The sequence below is a fragment of the Eublepharis macularius genome, chromosome 6 (genome assembly GCF_028583425.1).
Source record: "Eublepharis macularius isolate TG4126 chromosome 6, MPM_Emac_v1.0, whole genome shotgun sequence".
NCBI lineage: Eukaryota > Metazoa > Chordata > Lepidosauria > Squamata > Eublepharidae > Eublepharis > Eublepharis macularius.
In genome coordinates this window covers 101,484,386-101,503,234 of record NC_072795.1, presented here as the reverse complement: position 1 = coordinate 101,503,234, position 18,849 = coordinate 101,484,386, and the positions used below count along the sequence as shown (strand labels likewise).

The 18,849-nt window shown below is 41.3% G+C and overlaps 1 protein-coding gene across 2 annotated transcripts in view; it reads left to right on the top strand.

Annotated features, from left to right (window-relative positions):
• The window catches only part of MYOF (myoferlin), a 128,285-nt gene that overhangs the window by 42,980 nt on the left and 66,456 nt on the right, over positions 1 to 18,849 (top strand). For both annotated transcript variants that reach the window (XM_054982375.1, XM_054982374.1), the window contains exons 5-13: positions 209 to 299; positions 8,254 to 8,411; positions 9,651 to 9,779; positions 13,023 to 13,085; positions 13,170 to 13,220; positions 14,402 to 14,432; positions 15,143 to 15,258; positions 17,814 to 17,940; positions 18,634 to 18,737. In XM_054982375.1, coding sequence (XP_054838350.1) covers positions 209 to 299; positions 8,254 to 8,411; positions 9,651 to 9,779; positions 13,023 to 13,085; positions 13,170 to 13,220; positions 14,402 to 14,432; positions 15,143 to 15,258; positions 17,814 to 17,940; positions 18,634 to 18,737 — 870 coding nt within the window. The remainder of the gene's footprint in view (positions 1 to 208; positions 300 to 8,253; positions 8,412 to 9,650; positions 9,780 to 13,022; positions 13,086 to 13,169; positions 13,221 to 14,401; positions 14,433 to 15,142; positions 15,259 to 17,813; positions 17,941 to 18,633; positions 18,738 to 18,849) is intronic.

Below are 18,849 nucleotides of genomic sequence, written 5' to 3'. Positions count from 1 at the left end.
CTCTGTGGGTCCAAGAGGTCTTTAAATTCCTTTTTCTTAAACAGCAGGTGTCAGACTGCTTTTGAAGCTTAGGAGGAATTTTAATAATAGTTTGTGATACAACATGAATGTCTGCTGGTAAAAAAAACAAACAAAAAGCTTGAGCAAATTCCTTACATGAGCCTAGATCATGGCTAATATTTATGGTTTTTATTTTCTTTTAATATAGGCAACAATTGATTTAGTGGTAGGATATGAACCACCAGCTGGGCCTCCAAATCCAAATGACCCTGGGGGAACAAACATGCAAAGCACTGAAGGTATGTCCGCATTTTGCAGGATCTTCTTTCCAAAAAACATATTTTTACAAAAAGATAAGCCAATCAGGGAAGCAACCTGTCTAAACGGCTTTATGGCGGCATTTCAGGGTCAAAGTAGACATGACAGCAGCAGGTTTGTTTGTTTAAACCGGGATCTGCCCTAATTGCACACACAAAGAGGGTGTGGGAGTGTGATATTAAAGGGGTGTACATGAGCGAGGGGACTAAGCCCTCCCCTTGCTGCAAGCACTCGTTCCCAGCTGAGCTGATTCCCATGACAGTGCAAGAAAGACGCTACAAGTGGAGTGAGGGTGTAGCACCCCCTGCACACACAGTTCTGTATTGCTTTAAAACTAGTGTACACACCTCAAACACAACTGGACAGGCCTGAGTGTATACAAACAGGTCTGCCGCTGCTCTGTCTAGTTGGGCCCTGATCAGTCTCACCATTGCTGCATAAAGGTCTGGAACAGAAGAAACAGCCTGTTGTTTTCCTCAAGAGATGTGTGCTATCAACAAAGGGCTAATGGGCCAAGCTGCAGGTGACCTAGGAGAGCCATTATTTTTATTCATTTTAGTTTATTTTACCTCATTTTACCTCATCTTTCTCTCCAAAGGGGACCCAAAGAAGTGTACATGATTTCCCTTATTTCCATTTATCCTCATAACAACCCTGTGAGGTAGGGTAGGCTGAGAGGGTGTGATTGGTCCAAGATCATCCAGCAAGCTTCATGGCAGAGTGGTGATTTGAACCCGAGTCTCTCAGATCCTAGTCCAGCACTCAAACACTCAACTACTACAGGGCAGGAGAGGGTGCAAATTCATATCGGGGCCATGCAAACATTTTCTTCCCAGGGCCATTTCTCCCTGCGAACGTGTTCCCTGGAACGGCTATTTGCCCTTTAGCGGAATACATTCAGGTACTGGCATGTATTATACCTTTGGGTAGAGGAAATTCCTCCAGGCTTAGAGAGGGTTCCTCCAGCCTAAGGAGCCACGTAAAATAGAGGAAGCCTCCTTAGGCTGGAGAAAAGCTTCAAAATTGGTAGTATACATGCCACCATATGGGATGATCAGAGTTCAGGTTTGTCCACTGACAGTACTTTGAACAGTTTGTATTCTTTGGGTGAAAAAGCAGGCCTTTGTAGAACATGTGGGAGATGCTGCTTAGTGATAATGACCCTTTCTGGTGAGTGAGCAGAGAGAGAGTATTAAATTTGCAAACCCATTCTTTTCTTTATTCACTTTGTCTTTTAAGGATCACTTAAGTCACTCAGCTTTTGTTTGTGCCTTTGTGAATCAAATTTATGCCTACAGCTGGCTGGGCCAGTAGCTGTTACCCTGGACAGTTATGATTTAAAGCCTCTTGCCAAATGTTAGCTTTTTTGTGTCATGAAAACCAATTTGTTAGTTTACAGAAAGTCTGCAGAGCTGTCAGCAATTATATGGACTTAACTTCAAGCGAGAAAGAAGGCTCTTGCTACTAAGAAATATAGTCAGAGGCCTGGGTGTAACCTTTCCCCACGGCTACAAAAAACCTGTTCCTCCAGTTTTTGTCAAGAGATGTCACCTTTAAACTTTAAATTGTATTGGGAAAAAGGTGAATCGGCTAAGCTCTTGCTTTTTATTTGAAACAGAGCAGGCAGCAAAGTAGGAGTTCAGCCTAAACACAAGAAAATGTGGTTCATTCTCCCCAAATAAGAACAAGGCTCTTGGAAAACTTGTGTTGGGCCTTGGAAGCAGGGGTTTATTTCAAGTGTGTGCTGAGAATATAGGTTTATTATTAAAGATTTATATTACACTTTATGATACATGCCACACCCTCTGTCCACCACTTCCTGTAGGGGCCCTTATTTGAATTCTGTACTTGATGTTAGAGTAGGGTATGTTACTCTCTGTTGGCATTTCTTTGATGAAATCCATCCCCCTTTCCAGAGCTAAGTTTTACAATTAGGGTTGCCAAGTGGCTCCCAAAAGAAACCAGATTGCTCCCCCCCCCCCCGGCACTCTCCCTACTTTTCTCTTTCACGCACTTGTTCCCAACTCCAGCTTGATGATGTCACTTATACAAGTGACATCATCATTGGTGCTGGTGGCCAGGCATGCCAGCCCACCACTTCCCTGGTGCCCAAGTGGCTGGGTGACCCAGTGGGTGGTGGGTGGCTTCCCTGACATGCAGGCGGCTGGGCGAGCTGGCTGCTTCCTCAGTGTGCAGGCAGCCAGGTGAGCAAGTTAGAAGCAGGGGGGGGGAGGAAATGGAGGTGGCTCAGGAGGCTGGGTGGGCCCTCCAGCCACTCCCTTGGGAGTGCTTCTAGCAGGGGGGGAGAAGGCGGAGGTGGTGCAAGAAGATTTGCTGGCACAGCTGCCAGCTCCTGCAGGCCAGTGGCCAGCTGCTCTTCCCTCCCAAATACCAGATATTTATATGTCCGGTATTTTAACCATGTTTTCCCCGGACAGTCTAATAAAAACCAGTGAAAAATTGGTCAAATTCTAGATTTCCAATAGTTTATATGTGGAGAATGAAAACATGGAAAATAATTTGAGAGAAACTAATTATGAAATTATAGCATCTGAAATCCTGAGAAACATTTGCAGTAGATCACTACTAGCTTGGCCATATAGCTATTTGCTATACAGAAAACACATGTAATAACACTGATATTTACGTTAAAGTTTTGTAATTCATAATTTCTGAGTAATGCCAAAAAGATACTGCTCCAAAGCCTTCTTTACAGTTTCAATTCCCATACAAGGAGGTAGACATATAGTATACTCATCATGAGGAAAAGATTGTGGAGTACAATATTGTTCTGTGTTGGAACCCAGCCCACTCCCATTAAAAAACAAAACAAAACTTCTCTTGAATTGCTGTGATCCTTTTATATGATGTGCCATTAGGTCAGACAGGACTGGTTCCAGCTAGGATTGCCAAGTTCTCTGGGCTTGAAAACGGGGTACGGGGTACTAGTGGAGTGTGTGCGCCAGGCACACCAACCTCCAGAGCACTTCCTCATTGGTTTGGGAATGTTATTTCCTGTGCAACGGAAGTGACAGGACAGGCACATGGCTGATTTGCTAAAAATCAGCCCCGAACATTAGATTGAGGGCCGATTTTTATCAAATTAGCCCCAAGCAAGACCCATTGCCTTTGTGTCGCACTAGGAATGATGTTGTTCCCAGTGCGATGAAGAAGTGCTCTGGAGTATGCAGGAGTGCACTGTGGGGTTTCTAGGCCTGTTCCTGTGGCTCCCCCTTGCCCGGTCAGCCAGGTGGCAGGGGTTGGAGGCTGAGAGTAGAGGATCTCCCGCCCCAATGGAGGGACTGGTAACCCTAGTTCCAACTCTGCTTCTCCCAAGGAATATCTAATGAGAGGTAATTGAATGCTGAGTCAGTAACTGTTGAACGCCATTGGAAGTTCAGTTAAGGCAGTTAATATGGTGGGGAGAAGGTAGGGTTGCCAGGACCCCTTACCTTTTCAGTGGGAGAGGGGGGACCCAGTGCTTACCTTCCTGGCGCTTGGCGACTCTTCTTGGTGTGTGCATTGCATGTACACTAGTGGCCAAAATTGTGGAAACCTTTTGGGAAAAGTACATTTTTGAGGTTTGATGGTTCATAACCAGGGCTGGCTCCAGTGTCGCCGGCACCAGAGGCAGCTTAATGAACGGGAGGCTGCCTGCTCAGCTGCCCCACACTGCCACCGCCAGCATGTGCTCCTGGCTGGCAGCGGCAGCAGCAGCTCTGTGTTGCGCGCCCCTGCCCCCAGGTCAGCGCCCCTCCGCCGCCTTAGCACCCTGAGGTGGCAGCCTCACTGGCCTCAATGGACGGGCCGGCCCGGAGTAATACCATAAAATTATATATCAATGGAAAGATGATTTAATCAAGAATGTAATGCAACAAAGTTTGTTCAATTATCTGAATCAGGTGTCATCTTGTTTTGGCAATGAGCCAATCAGGTCACAGTAGGATTCAGCTATTGATGTCATGTATGGGAGCTGAGAGGAGGTCATTTGTCAGTGTGTTATGTGTTTGCTATCAAGTTGGTTGGTTTGTTTTGTGTTCTTCCATTTAGTGAGCTTTTAAAATGTAATAAAATTAAAGAAATGGCACAAAGAGTTGACTGGTCACCCAGAAAGTGATGTAAAATAGTACTATTAAGTGAACAAGGCTACAGTTATGAAGAAATTAGAAGAAAAATTGTTGGAAACTTAACCAAAGGTGGCATTTCTAAATTTTTGAAGAGGTATAAGGCAACTCAGTCACTACAAAACCAGACTGGTAAAGGCAAGAAAAGGTGCACACAAGCAAGGGATGATAGAAGAATTGAGAGACTGAGCCTAGGTGACAGAAGAAAATCATACAAAACAAAATGGCGCAATCACACAGAACGAAAATCATACAGAACGAAATGGCGCAATTCAATGTGAAGTTGAGTGCAAGGACTGTTCGGCGCAGACTGGAGGAATTTGGTCTTAATGCTAGAATTCCATGAAAAAAACCATTGTTATCTCTCAAACAAAGGTTGAAAATATTAAACTGGGCTAAAACCCATGTTAACTGGACAGCGGAACAATGGGACAGTGTTATTTGGAGTGATGAGACCAAAATCTCCCTGTTTGGTAGTGATGGCATAAAATACGTGAGAAGAAGAATCGGAGAAGATTTGCATCCTGATTGCATTACACCTACCGTGAAACACCCAGTTAGTGTTATGATATGGGGCTGTATGACATCAAAAGGTGTGGGCAGAATTTGCATGATAAATGGCAATATAAATGCCCAAAAATACATAAATGAAATACTTGAGCCCAAACTGAAGCCTTCCACATGTGATCTTTTTCAAGATAATGAAGCATTTATATTTCAACAAGATTCAGCTCCATGTCATGTTGCTGCTGTGTGCAAAAAGTGGTTTCAAGATAATCATATTCCACTGTTGGAATGGCCTGGGAATAGCCCAGACCTTAACCCCATCGAAAATCTATGGAGCCGACTAAAGAAACTGGTTAGTGAGAAGCAACCCAGCAATAAACTGCAATTAATAGAAGCAATAACTCAATCGTGGTTTCACATTATAACAGCTGCAGAACTAAAAAACTTGGTTCACTCCATGGGAAGGCGTTGTAAGGCCATAATTAAAGCAAAAGGTTACCCAACTAAGTATTAACTGACATGGTGAGAATTGTTGTATAACTCATTTTTAATATGTGTTTCATTTTTCTTCTCTATAACTACTGTTCTAAAAAAATTTCCTTCATAAAAGTTATTGCATTACATTCTTTCTTTTTTTAAAAAAAATATTTTTATTGTTTTCCAACACATATATATACAAACATGAGACAGTTATGATTTTGCTTGTCAATATCTGTTATCTATTTCTTTATCTCTTATATTTCATCTTATTACATCAATTGTGAGTTCTATTATGTCATTATACAGTTAATCTTAATATCATATTTGTGTTTACTGGTTATAGTTATTGGTCAACCATTTGTAGAAGGGATCCCATGGTACAGAGAAGTCTTCTTCCATTTGCCCTTTCATTAACAATGTTAATTTATCCATTTCCGCTGTCTCCATTACCTTTGTTATTAGTTCTTCTTGCTGGGGGATTCTTTGTTGTTTCCAGTAGGTTGCTAATAAGATTCTAGCCGTTGTTACTATATGGATTACTAAGTGTTCTTGCTCTCTCTTTATATCCGACATACAGTTTAATAGAAAAATTTCTGGTTTCGAAGGAATTGTTATCTGTAAGATATTTTGTATTAACTTATGTACCATTATTCAATATCTATGTACTTCTTTGCAGGACCACCACATGTGGAAAAATGTCCCTATACCTTCTTTACATTTCCAACACTTATTTGACATATTTTTAAACATTTTAGCCAGTCTAACTGGTGTTAGATACCATCTATGGAACATCTTATATAGATTCTCTTTAAACACAGCAGATTTAGTTATTTTAACATTTACTTTCCATATCTTATTCCACTGTATTTGGTCAACATCATTACCTAAATTCTGTATCCATAGTTTTTTACATTTCTCCACCCCATCATTTTCTTTCATTTCCATTAGGAAAATACACATTTTCTTTATCAACTTTTCATCTACATTACATTCTTGATTAAATTATCTTTCCATTGATATATAATTTTATGGTATTACTCCCCCAAAAAGTGGTGTTATGAGTCATCAAACCTCAAAAATACACTTTTTCCAAAAGGTTTCCACAATTTTGGCTACTAGTGTATGCGGTCCCGCAGTGGTTCAATGATGTCGCTTCCAGGAAGTAACATCATCATGCAAGGCTGGGGAGTGCACACATGCTTCACAGCAGCCAATTTGGGCCCCAAATTGTTTGGGGCCAGTTTGGTTCACTCCAAATCATGGAAGAGTTCTTGGGGTGGTTAAAGGTGCGAGTGGGGGATCTCCCACCTCCACCAGGAGAATGGGATCCCTAGGAGAAGGTTTTTGTAACTGCAGGAGAAGGCAGTGGAAATGTAGCTGGCTGTTGACAGCTGTTCTGATACTTTGTGAATTCTTTGTTGAACCACAAGTTATCTATGATTTTTAAAATCCATTTCAAGTTCCTTTGATCCAATGATCTTGAGCAGCAGATAGGTAGTCTTTATTTCTTTTAGGAAAATATGGTGGTGAGATACTTGGCCACAGCTAGTGTAGTTCCTGGGTCTTGGATATTCACTCTGGTGTTCTACGTTGTAAATAAAGGTTCTTTTATGTTCCTGTTTTAACCCTGGCTGGTTGATGTTGTGGGCGGAGGGGAAATAACACACATGCACGAAACTCACTCTGATCACAAGGTGAGGCAGGAAATTGCCTGCCTATCTGGTAGAGGCTTTGGAAAGAGGAGAGAGGTGACCCAGTGTGGATTTGGGTCAGGACTCTCTGCCTGATCATAGAGGTTAGACAGGCGGAATGTTGTGAATGCCGTTAACTGCCTATGAGGCCCCTAAACCCGTGAAAGGAGGTTTAGGGTGGGTGGCAGTGTATAAGGGGGTCACAGCTATAATTCTTGATTTTACAGCATTTGGGATGGCATTTTACAATACGCAGTTTGTGAAGAGAAGAATATGCATTGATTTTCATTTTTGTTATTTTGCTTTATTTTTTAAAGTGCATTATTTACATACAAGGGGTAGGGGGGGAAATCCTATCAAAATAGCTGTAGAGGATTCATTACCTGAAAGCAAGGGAATAACTGAAACAAAAGCCAAATCTAAAAGCAAAATGTTCAGAAAAACAAACAGATATGTATGTAAATGACTCTAAACACAATTAAAGACTCTTCCAAATACTTACAAAAACAAAGTCACGTTAATCAGAAAAAGAATATAGCAAACAAAAATGTCTATAAATGAATATGCATGTGCAATACATATAATACACCTTTAATTACAGCACATAAACAAGGATTCATTAGCAACCATTATAAAAAGTTGCTTGATTATGGCTATAATGCTAAATAGATTTTACTGGGAGTAAGCCCCATTGAATAAAGTGGGACTTACCTCTGAGTACACCTGCTTTGGATTGTTCCCTAAGGTCTAAACTGGATAGTATATATAAGATGTGGTCGCCACAGGGATTTAAAGCCAGACAGCGGCTACAAGTTCCTGTGCAAACTTAATTCTGAAGTGCCACAGCAGTCTTATCCATGTTGTGATCACAAAACGGGGTAAGGAGGAGCTTTGGCCCCAGCACAGTTTTCTCAACCCAAAAGGTCCTCAGGGCATGTTATTGGCTCCATTGGGAGGCTACACATACACGGAATACTAGCACCTGCAAGTCCCCTATGGGGCAGAAGCACCCTCTGGGGCCACTTCAGGCCAGGAAAACAGTGCAGAAGGGAACAGTTAAATGTTTGAAACTAGAGTTAAAATACATACAAAAACATAAAACAATAATTACAACTAATGTACTTTTTTGATAGATGGAGAAGAAGATGGAGGTGATGAAGATGCGGCTGATGGAAATGTTGGCCTTTCCCAAGGCAGTACAAGTGGCACCCGTGAAGTCCAGCTTGCTCGGCGTATTACCAAGGGGAAAAAAAATCGGAGGGCATTGTCTAATAAACCTCAAGACTTCCAGGTTGTAGAGTTCTTAAAATAATGTACTTTTCCATTTTATTTGTCTAGTGCACAGTGGAATTGGAGATGCCAAATCTCAGTCTAAGACTGCAATTTAAAGTAGTTATATTTGGGATTAGACTGCATATGTCAGTTAGGCACAGTACAAATGTATCTTTTTTCTTCTTCAGAAATCTCCAGAAACTCTTCTTTAAATCCCGGCAGATTCTTTTCCTTCGTGTAATGTCTTTGAGTATAGTCTACAGAGGTGGGAGTAAATCTCGGAACTCAAGAGATATTTATTTATTTTTCTAAGTACCTAGTTAATGTTTGATAAGCAACAGAGCAAACAATGAGGAGGCAGCAACTCCATGAATATGCACCAAGACCCAGCAAGTCCAGGGCATAAAAGGAGCTTTGATATGTATACAGAATTCCAGTCTGGCAGGGGATGGTTCTTTTCTACTCTGATCCTGGGAATGCTCTCCTTGCACTGCAGTTGGATTTCCCTTTATGCACATGCCTTCTCTGATACAGAAAAAGGAGGGGAAGTCAGAGCTGGAGTGACGTAGTAGTTAGCATGTCAGATGAGGACCTGGGACTAACAGGTTCGAGTCCCTGCTCTGCCATGGAAGATCTCTGGGTGACCCTGGGCCCACCACGCTCTCTCAGTTTGGTGTAGTGGTAGAGTGTGGGACTCTAATCTGGAGAACCGGGTTTGATTTCCCACTCCTCCACTTGAAGCCAGCTGGGTGACCTTGGGTCAGTCACAGCTTCTAGGAGCTCCCTCGGCCCCACCCACCTCACAACGTGTTTTGTTGTGGGGATATACTTTGTAATAATATACTTTGTAAACCACTCTGAGTGGGCTTTAAGTTGTCCTGAAGGGCAGTATATCAATTGTTGTTGTTGTTGTTGTTATTATCTCATACAGTTATTTTTATGAAGATAAAGCAGAAGAGAGGAGAATGATTTGAAAAGTTGCTTTGGGTCCCCAGGGAGAAAAGCAGGATATACAAATAAATAAATAAGTCCTTGCTCATGCACAACAATTATGTGTGTTCTTTGGAACTAGTGAAATGCAAGATTTTGCCCACTTGTAATTAGAAGTTTGGAACTAATTTCAGTCAATCAATTCCTTGCTGCTGGTTACTTATTTTAACAGGAAAAGGAACAAAAAACCTTACCAAGGTTTTGAAGATTAAAAAACTAATCAAATTATACAACTAACTGAAGAGTTACATTTTTTTCTCTCTATCAGATTCGTGTTAGAGTTATTGAAGGTCGTCAGTTGTGTGGAAATAACATAAAACCAGTAGTGAAAGTACATGTTTGTGGCCAAACTCACAGAACAAGAATCAAAAGAGGGAACAATCCCTATTTCGATGAGGTAAGTATAGTGCATATTGCCAGTCTCCTAGTTCAGAGTAATTCTTTTCATGAAAAACAGAAATTAAAGAGTGCTCTGCTCACATTCCACTGCAAGAGAGAATTCTAAGTGCCATATTTTATAAAACCCTGAACAAACTTTCTTGGGGAAGTAAATACTGTTGAAATGTGTGGGATTAACATGGTTAAAAACAGGCTGTAAGAATAACAAATGAGCTTTTAAGACACAAAGTAAAGCAATTAAGATGGTAAATAGCTTGGAATATATATAATAAAAGTAAGTAATAAAGTTTAATTGCTTCACCAAAAATAGCCAGACTTGTAGTTATGATGTGGGAGGCAATGCCCCCTTGAAACATGTCATCCCCCATTGCTGAATCCCTGGCTTTCATTGTTTTTTTAAGCCTCTGGTCATTTTCTTTGTGATGTTACAAGTGGCAATGTGCAAGCAGTTTTTGTCTCCCATGGTTGGTGTCCAGGGATGGGGCTGTGCTCTTCCCTGCACTTTCCAACTCCTGCAAGCTCAGCACAACCACACCAGCAATGGGAAGTTCCAGGCAGCCCAGCAGGCTTGTACACATTGGCAGGATTTTGGAGGTTCCTGCCCCCAAACTTGATTAGGTTGATCTAGGGAGGAAGAGGTCATTCCATGCCTTTTCTGTCCTATTTAAAGTCCATAGTGATAACAATGGGTAGAAAAAGGGAGTAATATTTATAGTATTTGGGAGCTTCCTCCTCTGTTTGCAGTGGGGTATTTGCCTCAGGAATAGGTGAGGGCACAGGAGGGTGAGCAGGAGCAGAGAAATGAACACCCAGTTTCACTCAGCCTTGTATCTGGTTTTCAGTATTAATTGCAAAGCAGCATGCTATAACTTGCCTGTGTAAAGGAACACATGCCTCTGAGTATCTGCAGAATACTCTTTACTTACCAATGAGTAACTAATGTCAAGCTCTGTTCTTATCTCCCTCCCCTTCCCCAATCTAGGATTAGAGCTAAAAGACTAAAGAGGCATAATGCTCAGGCACATTTAAACTTTATAACCTTTCACTGCAGAAAAACAACTACAAAAGGTATTCATTTTTTTGCTCCTATCCCCTTCCCACCTATTATTGAGGCAAAGTCCTTGAAGGGTTCATAATAGCCAGGCAGCTTAAATCCCATGACTCCTCACTACATAAAAATGATATATTTCTAAGTTGTTAAATAAATCTGTGCCAAGAATAACCAGTTCTCTGAAAGCTGAATCTATAAATACTCCTGCTCTATAAATACTTGTACAAATGTGCGGAATGCTTTTCTCTCCCGACACCGTAGCAATACACAGCTATCGATCTGGTATTAGGGGATGAATTTCCTGCTTGGAGGAAATGATTTGCAGGGAGATGGAACTTAGGAATCTCCCATTTTAGTAATGAAAGCCCTGATTAATTGCTACCTCTTCCACCCCCAGCTTCCCCAACAAAGGTTTATATCCTGTCCTGCAGTCTTACCCTTAAAACATCTTTGAGACAACCTGTAGGTACACTGATACAAATAAAGGCATCACAATGTTATAAGCAAATCACCTTTCCCTGAATAGCTGATGGTGTCCCAGACTGTAGATGTATGGCTTCTCTAAGACATCTGTGCATGTCTGTTTACTGCATATGCTTATTTAATTTTTTTAGTTTGATAAATATTCTTATCTCTTGAAAGCCACTTGACTGTGACTACACATATAGACCAGGTGGTCCAGGTATGTGGAAGCACTACTATTTGCACCTGTCCAATGTGACATCATCAGAGCTTGCCCAATGAGTTTAGAGTTTGGAATGATGGGGACCTAGCAACCCTAGCTCCCCCCATGTACTTATGCCACCTCACCAAAAATGACTAGATACGGGCCTGAAGATATCACGTTCATTCAATGGGAGACATATATTTGAAGAGGTATGAAAGAGAATGATTTTGTCAGCTGTTGTGTAAGGTCTGCTGCCACTTATGGATGCTAGCCTCCCCTGCAGCACTTACCTGGCTGGAAGGGAGAAAGGAAGGGGGAGGCAGGCCAGAAGCCACCAGACCATGCAGTGAAATGGCACGCGCAGTCCAGAGGCCCTGATGACGCACTTCCGGTTGAAAGACTGCATCATCTGCTCTGGTCAAAAACACAGCAATTTTGGAAGAATAACAAGTGCTCAGAGGCAGAGGGCATCAAGTGAAGTGCCATTCACAGATCTAGCAGGTCTCTTCACTGTGACAGCAGGTCCACTGTGACAAGGAATCTGATGCTGTGTTGAAGGTATTCGTTGAGAGCACTTTGCTCTTAATTTTGAAGCCCAGAAAGAGCTATACATTCAATACTCTTTCCATGTTTCATGGTCCCAAAGTTGAATCAGAGCTGAGGAGCCAGATGGAGCTGCCAGATCCCCCCGTGCAATCCTGAAGGCTGCCAAAGTGGAGGCAACTCCCACTGGTGCAACTGCAGCACCACAAGTCCATTTCCTAAAGGCTCCCAGTAGAGGCCAGGGACCAGTAAAAAAAAAGTCACAGGGGATGGGACCACACTAGCTTCCCTAGCAACTGTACGGTCACACCTACAAAGTGTCACAGGAGTGTGACAGTGAGGCTCTGTTGGGCCAGTCACAAGGTGAAAGCTGTGGGCACCCAGCCTTATGAATGAGGGAGTCAGATGACAGTGAAGGGGTGGAACCTTAAATCACAGGGCCATGCCAGTGGCACACATCCTTTCCTCAAGGTGTAGCAGCCTGGCAGTCAAACCAAGAATAGCAGTGAAAATAACCTGAAGGAAGAAGGGGTCCCCACACCATGCACCATGAATGATCCCCACCAAACCCATCCACAAGTGTGCCCCATGTGGCTCAAAGGGAGAAGCTCACAGAAAAGTGGCACAGAGAGGACAAAAGGAGTGAGGCCCAATCTTGGGTGCCAGGTGGTCACTGACAGGGCCACCTTCCAGCACCAAGGGCACTGAGCCAACACTGGCCTGAGATGTACCCCAGAAGATCCCTGCTGCTGGAGCAGTGGGAGAGGTCTGCAGGGGTGGGGGGCAGCGTGAGGTTATGGATCCCCACAGAATTGTCCCCCTGTAACTCCACTATGCACGCCTGCCTATCCTTGCCATCTCTAGTGAGCTCCACCTGTTGCTCTTGTTTATTTTAATAAGACTTTAGTGCAATTAAAGTCTACATTATGCCCCTATTTTAAAACACATGTTTAAAATTTTAATCTCCCTTATCTTAACAGATATTTTTCTACAATGTCCACATGACCCCTTCAGAGCTCTTTGATGAAACAATAAGTATTCGGGTAAGGAAGACTGACATTGTTCATTGGATATGTCCCATTGTTCATAAAAGTTATGAACTGTTTATTCCTTTCATTCAATTTTAGGTATACGATTCATATTCTTTACGTTCTGACAGTCTAATGGGGGAATTTAAGGTAAGCTTTCTTTATCTTCTGCTACTTATGAGAACACACTAGAACATGTTTAGTGCCCTGACTACTTTCTCACCACTATAACCAAAGGAAAGAGAAAGGAGGATAATAGCCCTTTCAAAAATGTGGGTTGAGGAGACTGTCCCATTTCAAATAGACCATAGCTGATGAACTTGGATCCAGAGATTGTTGAGCTGCCTAACTGTAGAGCTAAACTACAAGTGACATCTGGCACGTGTTCTTTAAGTGTTGAATGACACAACTTTACTTGGGAAGTGTAGTTTTAAAAGAGTAACTTGGGATTGCTGAGGAGAGGAAGGTTGAAAATACAAGCAAAATTAGGTTAGAAGCATTCTTCTAGTGTATTTATGAGCTCAAGCCTTTAGTCTCCCCCCCCCGCCCCCACTGAATGGAATCTGCCAGGTCTTTAAATAAAAGTTTTCGAAGACAGAGCAGTGCGAGATCCCTGAGTGAGAGGCTTTGCAATTCCCCCCCCTGGTGGGGGGAGAGAGAGACTAAACTACACTAGAAAAATGCTTCTAACCCAATTTTGCATGTATTTTTAACCTCAGTAGTTCAATAGCTAAGGAGTTAAGGACATTAGTCTCTTTCTCACCTCTCCCTCCCAACTCATTGTTTTACAAAAACACATCACTACAGTGATTCCGAGCAGCTCTTTTAAAACTACACTTCCCAGGTAAAATTGTGTCACACAATACTTAAAGAACATGTGCCAGGTGTCACTTGTAGTTTGGCTGTGTGAGAAAAGAGCTAACCACCACTGGAAATGTCCCCGTCTGAAAAGGGTGAAGACTGTTCATCAAGACAGAAGAAATGGATTTGATAGTAGCCAAGTTTCTATTAGAAGTATAATTTACACAGCCATTTTGACATTTGGTTCAGGTTATCATTTTATTATATTCTTCCTTATTTTCATCATGGAATTCAATGTGGCCACATTAAATTTATTTATCAACAATACTTTTAAACCATCTTCCTCCAAAAGAAGCAGATTTCCTAGGGAGCTCTCATCCAGCTGACCAGACCCCGACCTGCTTAGCTTAGATTGCACCTTTCCAATCATATCCTGAAACCAGGCAAACTTCAGAGCCAAATGAACATTGTCTTTTCTTTGTTGTGATTTGTGACTTACAAAGAGATAATATCCTAAACTCTTCTTACAGATTGACATTGGTTATGTCTATGATGAACCCGGTAAGTAACTGTTTCTTGCATGAAAACCTGCATTTTCTTACCACAGAGCAAAGGAGTTGTCTAGACATGATGGCCAAAAAGAGGTGTTGTGTTTCATCATGCAACATGCTAAGGAAGAAAAATCAAGCTTCTGATATACTTAATTTCTCAATTCTAAAGAAGCTGAAACCACATAGTGAGTAGAGATGGGCATGAACCTGGAAAAAACCAAACCATGTGGTTCGTGGTTTGTCAAATTTCACGAACCATGCACTTTCATGAACCCGCCCCTGGTTCGCAAACTGGTTTGTTTGGTTCGTGAAAACGTCACATCCAGGTCAGAAAATCATCACTTCTGGGTCAGCAGAAGGTCTGCAGGAAGTCCATCCCCTGTTGCCTAGGAAACTGATTGATTGGCACCAGGCTGTCTGCAGTGACAAACCAAAAAATGAACCAAACGAACCAGCCTAAAAGTTCGTGGCGGTTCGTCAGACCCATGGCCTGGTTCGTGCTTAATTTCGTTTCATGCCCATCTCTAATAGCAAGTGGCAGTTGTCAGTGTAGCTGAAAATGTTCTTTCAGGCACTACGTATGTATACATCCCCACTTGCAGCTTCCCTTGAAGCTGGTTTGAAAGTGTCTCCTGAGAAAGAGAGAGTGAAGGAAAAAAACAACCAAACCCTTATTTGTAAGGTACAGATTTTTATCTAATATTTGATTTTTCCTTTCAGGCCATGCTGTTATGAGAAAGTGGCTGCTTCTAAATGACCCTGAAGACACAAATTCAGGTGCCAAAGGGTACTTGAAGATCAGCATGTTTGTTCTTGGAACTGGAGATGAGCCGCCAGTAAGTTTTCATGCATGGACAATTTTCTTCCACTAATAGGCTTCTTATTGGTTAATTTATCCTGATGACAGCACTGAGTGCTAGCAGAAGGTTCTAGGCAGGGCTGTGTGCTTACTGTGTCTTTCTTTCCCCCAGTTCTGCTTGCTCCGCTACTTTCCACTCTGTCACCACAGCATTTCTCTTCTACGGCCTGCCATCAATGCATTGCCTTTCAAAGGTACATCTCTCCTATGACTTTTCTTTGTCTTTGGGGTGAAACTTCTAGCTCATAGCCTTGCTTTTCACCGCCCCCTTCTGCTATTCCCCAAGTGTGTCTTTAAGTCTCAGAAAAACTTGTTAGTCTTTTTGTGAGAATGTTTCTGTTTCTGGAAATGTTACTAAAGTTCAAAATATTAAACTGTATGCATTTCCTGTCTTAAATAGCAAGGCTTGCTATCTGGTAAATATGAAACTATGTTCACTAATGCACACATTGCAAAAACATTATGTGTAAAAATTGATTTTGATTGTTAAGACTGAGTTTTACAATACCATAGATAGGAAACGATGAAGAATCAGTTAGGGCAATCCCATTACAGTAATATATTTGTGTTACCTATTTCCAAAGAATATACCAATCAAGTTTTAACTAAGGCAGTGTGCTACATACTAAACTGGAATTGCTTAGTTACATTCAGGTGTGCTGTTAAGCTTTTTGTGGTGGCTATTGTCATCTTCATATTTTTGTATTAAAAATTAGTCCAGTTGAGAAACTGCCCTTATAGCTAGAGATTTCTCCACTTTGATCTGCCTGTACTCAGATATTAAAACATGCATTTGATCCTCCTGCATGCTGTCATTAAGTATCAGTAATGCTGGACAGAATGCAGAAGAGCAATAAGTTTCACTTTTACATTACATAGTGATGTGACAAAAAACTAGCTTAAAGTCAGAAATATGTTACATTTCCCAAATGATTTTATTTACTTCATTTATACCCTGCCTTTCTCCCCATTGGGGATCCATAGTGGCCTAACTCATTCTCCCCACCTCCATTTTATCTTCACAACAAACCTGTGAAGTAGGTTAGGCTGAGAGGGTGTGACTCACCCAAGGTCACCCACCAAGTTTCCATGGCAGAGTGGGGATTCGAACCTGGTTCTCCCAGGGCCTAGTCCAACATTATAGTCACTACACAATACTGCCTTTCATTTCCAAATGTGCTGTGTATCAGCTTCAGAGTGGTACCAGAATGGCCATGGTGTATTGAGCATCAGATGGTCCAGGCATTATCTGCTGCTGTGCCAGCACATGATTACTTGCCTCTGTTTACATTGGCATAGTTGCCACGGTGGAGGGAACACTAATCAATATTTAGCAATATAATCATAAACAGAGTTGCTCCCTTTTAAGTCTCTTGGAGTCAATAGGCTTAAAAGAGTGTAACTCTGCTTAAGATTGCACTGTATTGCTTACTGCTTATATATGTCATCAGATCAACTGCAGTAGCTTCTGTGTTGAGAAGAACTCATATTGGACATGTGTGAAATGGAATTAGCATAGCTGAGAAGAATAATGGTTACAGAACATTTGTCTTGAAGTCCTCTCCAATTTAAATTATTATCCAGATGGTCATGCAAATGTTCAGACTCTATTAAAGGCAGGTTGTTCAGATAATAATAACATTCAATTTATATACCCCCTTCAGGACAACTTAATGCCCACTCAGAGCGGTTTACAAAGTATGTTATTATTATCCTCACAATAATCACCTTGTGAGGTGGGTGCGGCTGAGAGAGCTCCTAGAACTTGTGCGTGACCCAAGGTCACCCAGCTGGCAGAGGGGTGGGGAATCAAACCCGGTTCTCCAGAGTACAGTCCTGCTGCTCTTAACCACTACACCAAACTGGCAAATAATTTTTAAGAAAGCAGAGTTCAGGAGTAAAATAGTGACTGAGAAGAGGAGTGCTTTATCCCTTCACTTTGCCTGTCACTTCTACCCAGTAGCTTTTTCTCCAGTTACCTTTCCAGACCCAGGTTTGTGAAGGAAGCATAGATTCAGAACTCTGGTTGGAATAAAAGTAATTGTGGAGACAATTGGAACTGAAAAGTGGCTGATGTTTGAAAAGACCTCTATAGAATCTGGGTTTTGTTTTCTTTTAAAACAGTTTTTTTGCATTTTCTGTATTTTATACATAAACATTACTGTAATTTCATGAAGCAAGACACTAATTTTAAAGTTTGTATTGGATAAGCCAACCATCTCTCTATAATGATTACAAAAATATTAAACTGTATTATGCAGAAATGCGTATGACATTTTGAATAATTCTAATGTTTAGAAAGCCATATTCCCACTAAAAGAACTTCTTCCTGAAGCCACCAATTAATAATTTTGCTTATGTTGATAACAAGGGCATAGGAAAATTCCTTAAAAAGGAAGTAGCAAGAATAAATGGGGATGGACAGGATAGGGTCATGTATGCATACAACTCAAACAGGGAAATTGATCTGCTTTACAATCTTGTATGATGGCTTTTCTCTGGGGTAATATATACAAATGCATCTCCCAACAGGTGGAAAACAGAGAACGGGACAATGACAACGATGATGTAGAAAGTAACCTTTTACTGCCAGCTGGAATAGCGCTCCGATGGGTCACTTTCATTTTAAAGATCTACAGAGCTGAAGATATTCCTCAGAGTATATCATTTTTAAAAATAATTCTCAGTTATATGTCACTAAAATAGGAAATGTGTGTAACTGCATGTTTTAAATAAATTGCATGCATTCTGATGCTAGCTTTTAGAGAGTTTTATAGAGGTCATTGGGGATGGTTTTAAGGCCTAGGTCTTACTGAGGTAGTGAACTTGTATCTGGATTTGCCATTTCAGACTGCAATTGGCGATTCACATGACTGAAAGTTCCTCCAAATAAAAACATTGCATGTGCATAGAAAGGTAATGTGTTAGATAGAAGGCTAGACCGTTTCCCCAGACATTTAGTTGTCAGTGTGGAAGGAATGTTTTGTGTGGAGGAGTACTCCGCCGCCTGACATGAATGTTACAGGCAATATATTTCCTTTTGCCTCTGGACTGCCAATCAGAAACTAAGCATCAGTCCTGAAGGGTCCAGATTTGGTTTGGTAGTCTCTGACTTCTGATCTCTAGTTCACTGATTTCAGATATTCAGTCTTGCACCATTCTGATAAGCAATTCATTGTTCATTTTGAAATGCCTTTTAAGTTTATTTAATAATTTCAGAGTAAGGTTTGGCATAATAGTATCCTTTAAGTTCCAGCACTTAACTGCAACAATGTTCTATGCTTGTCACATACCCAAGCTTTGCAACTGCAAAATTTGGATTTGGGGAAATTACTGTATGATTTCTCTTTAGTGGATGATGCTTTTGCACAAACTGTGAAGGAAATATTTGGAGCAGATGCAGACAAGAAAAACCTGGTGGATCCATTTGTGGAAGTCTGTTTCGCTGGGAAAAAGGTATTCTGTGCTAATAAGGGAAAACTATAATTAAATATCATGATTAGAAGTCTCAGAGAGTTCTTTTTCAAAACAGTGATTCACGTAATAAAGATTTAGGTAACAAAAATCT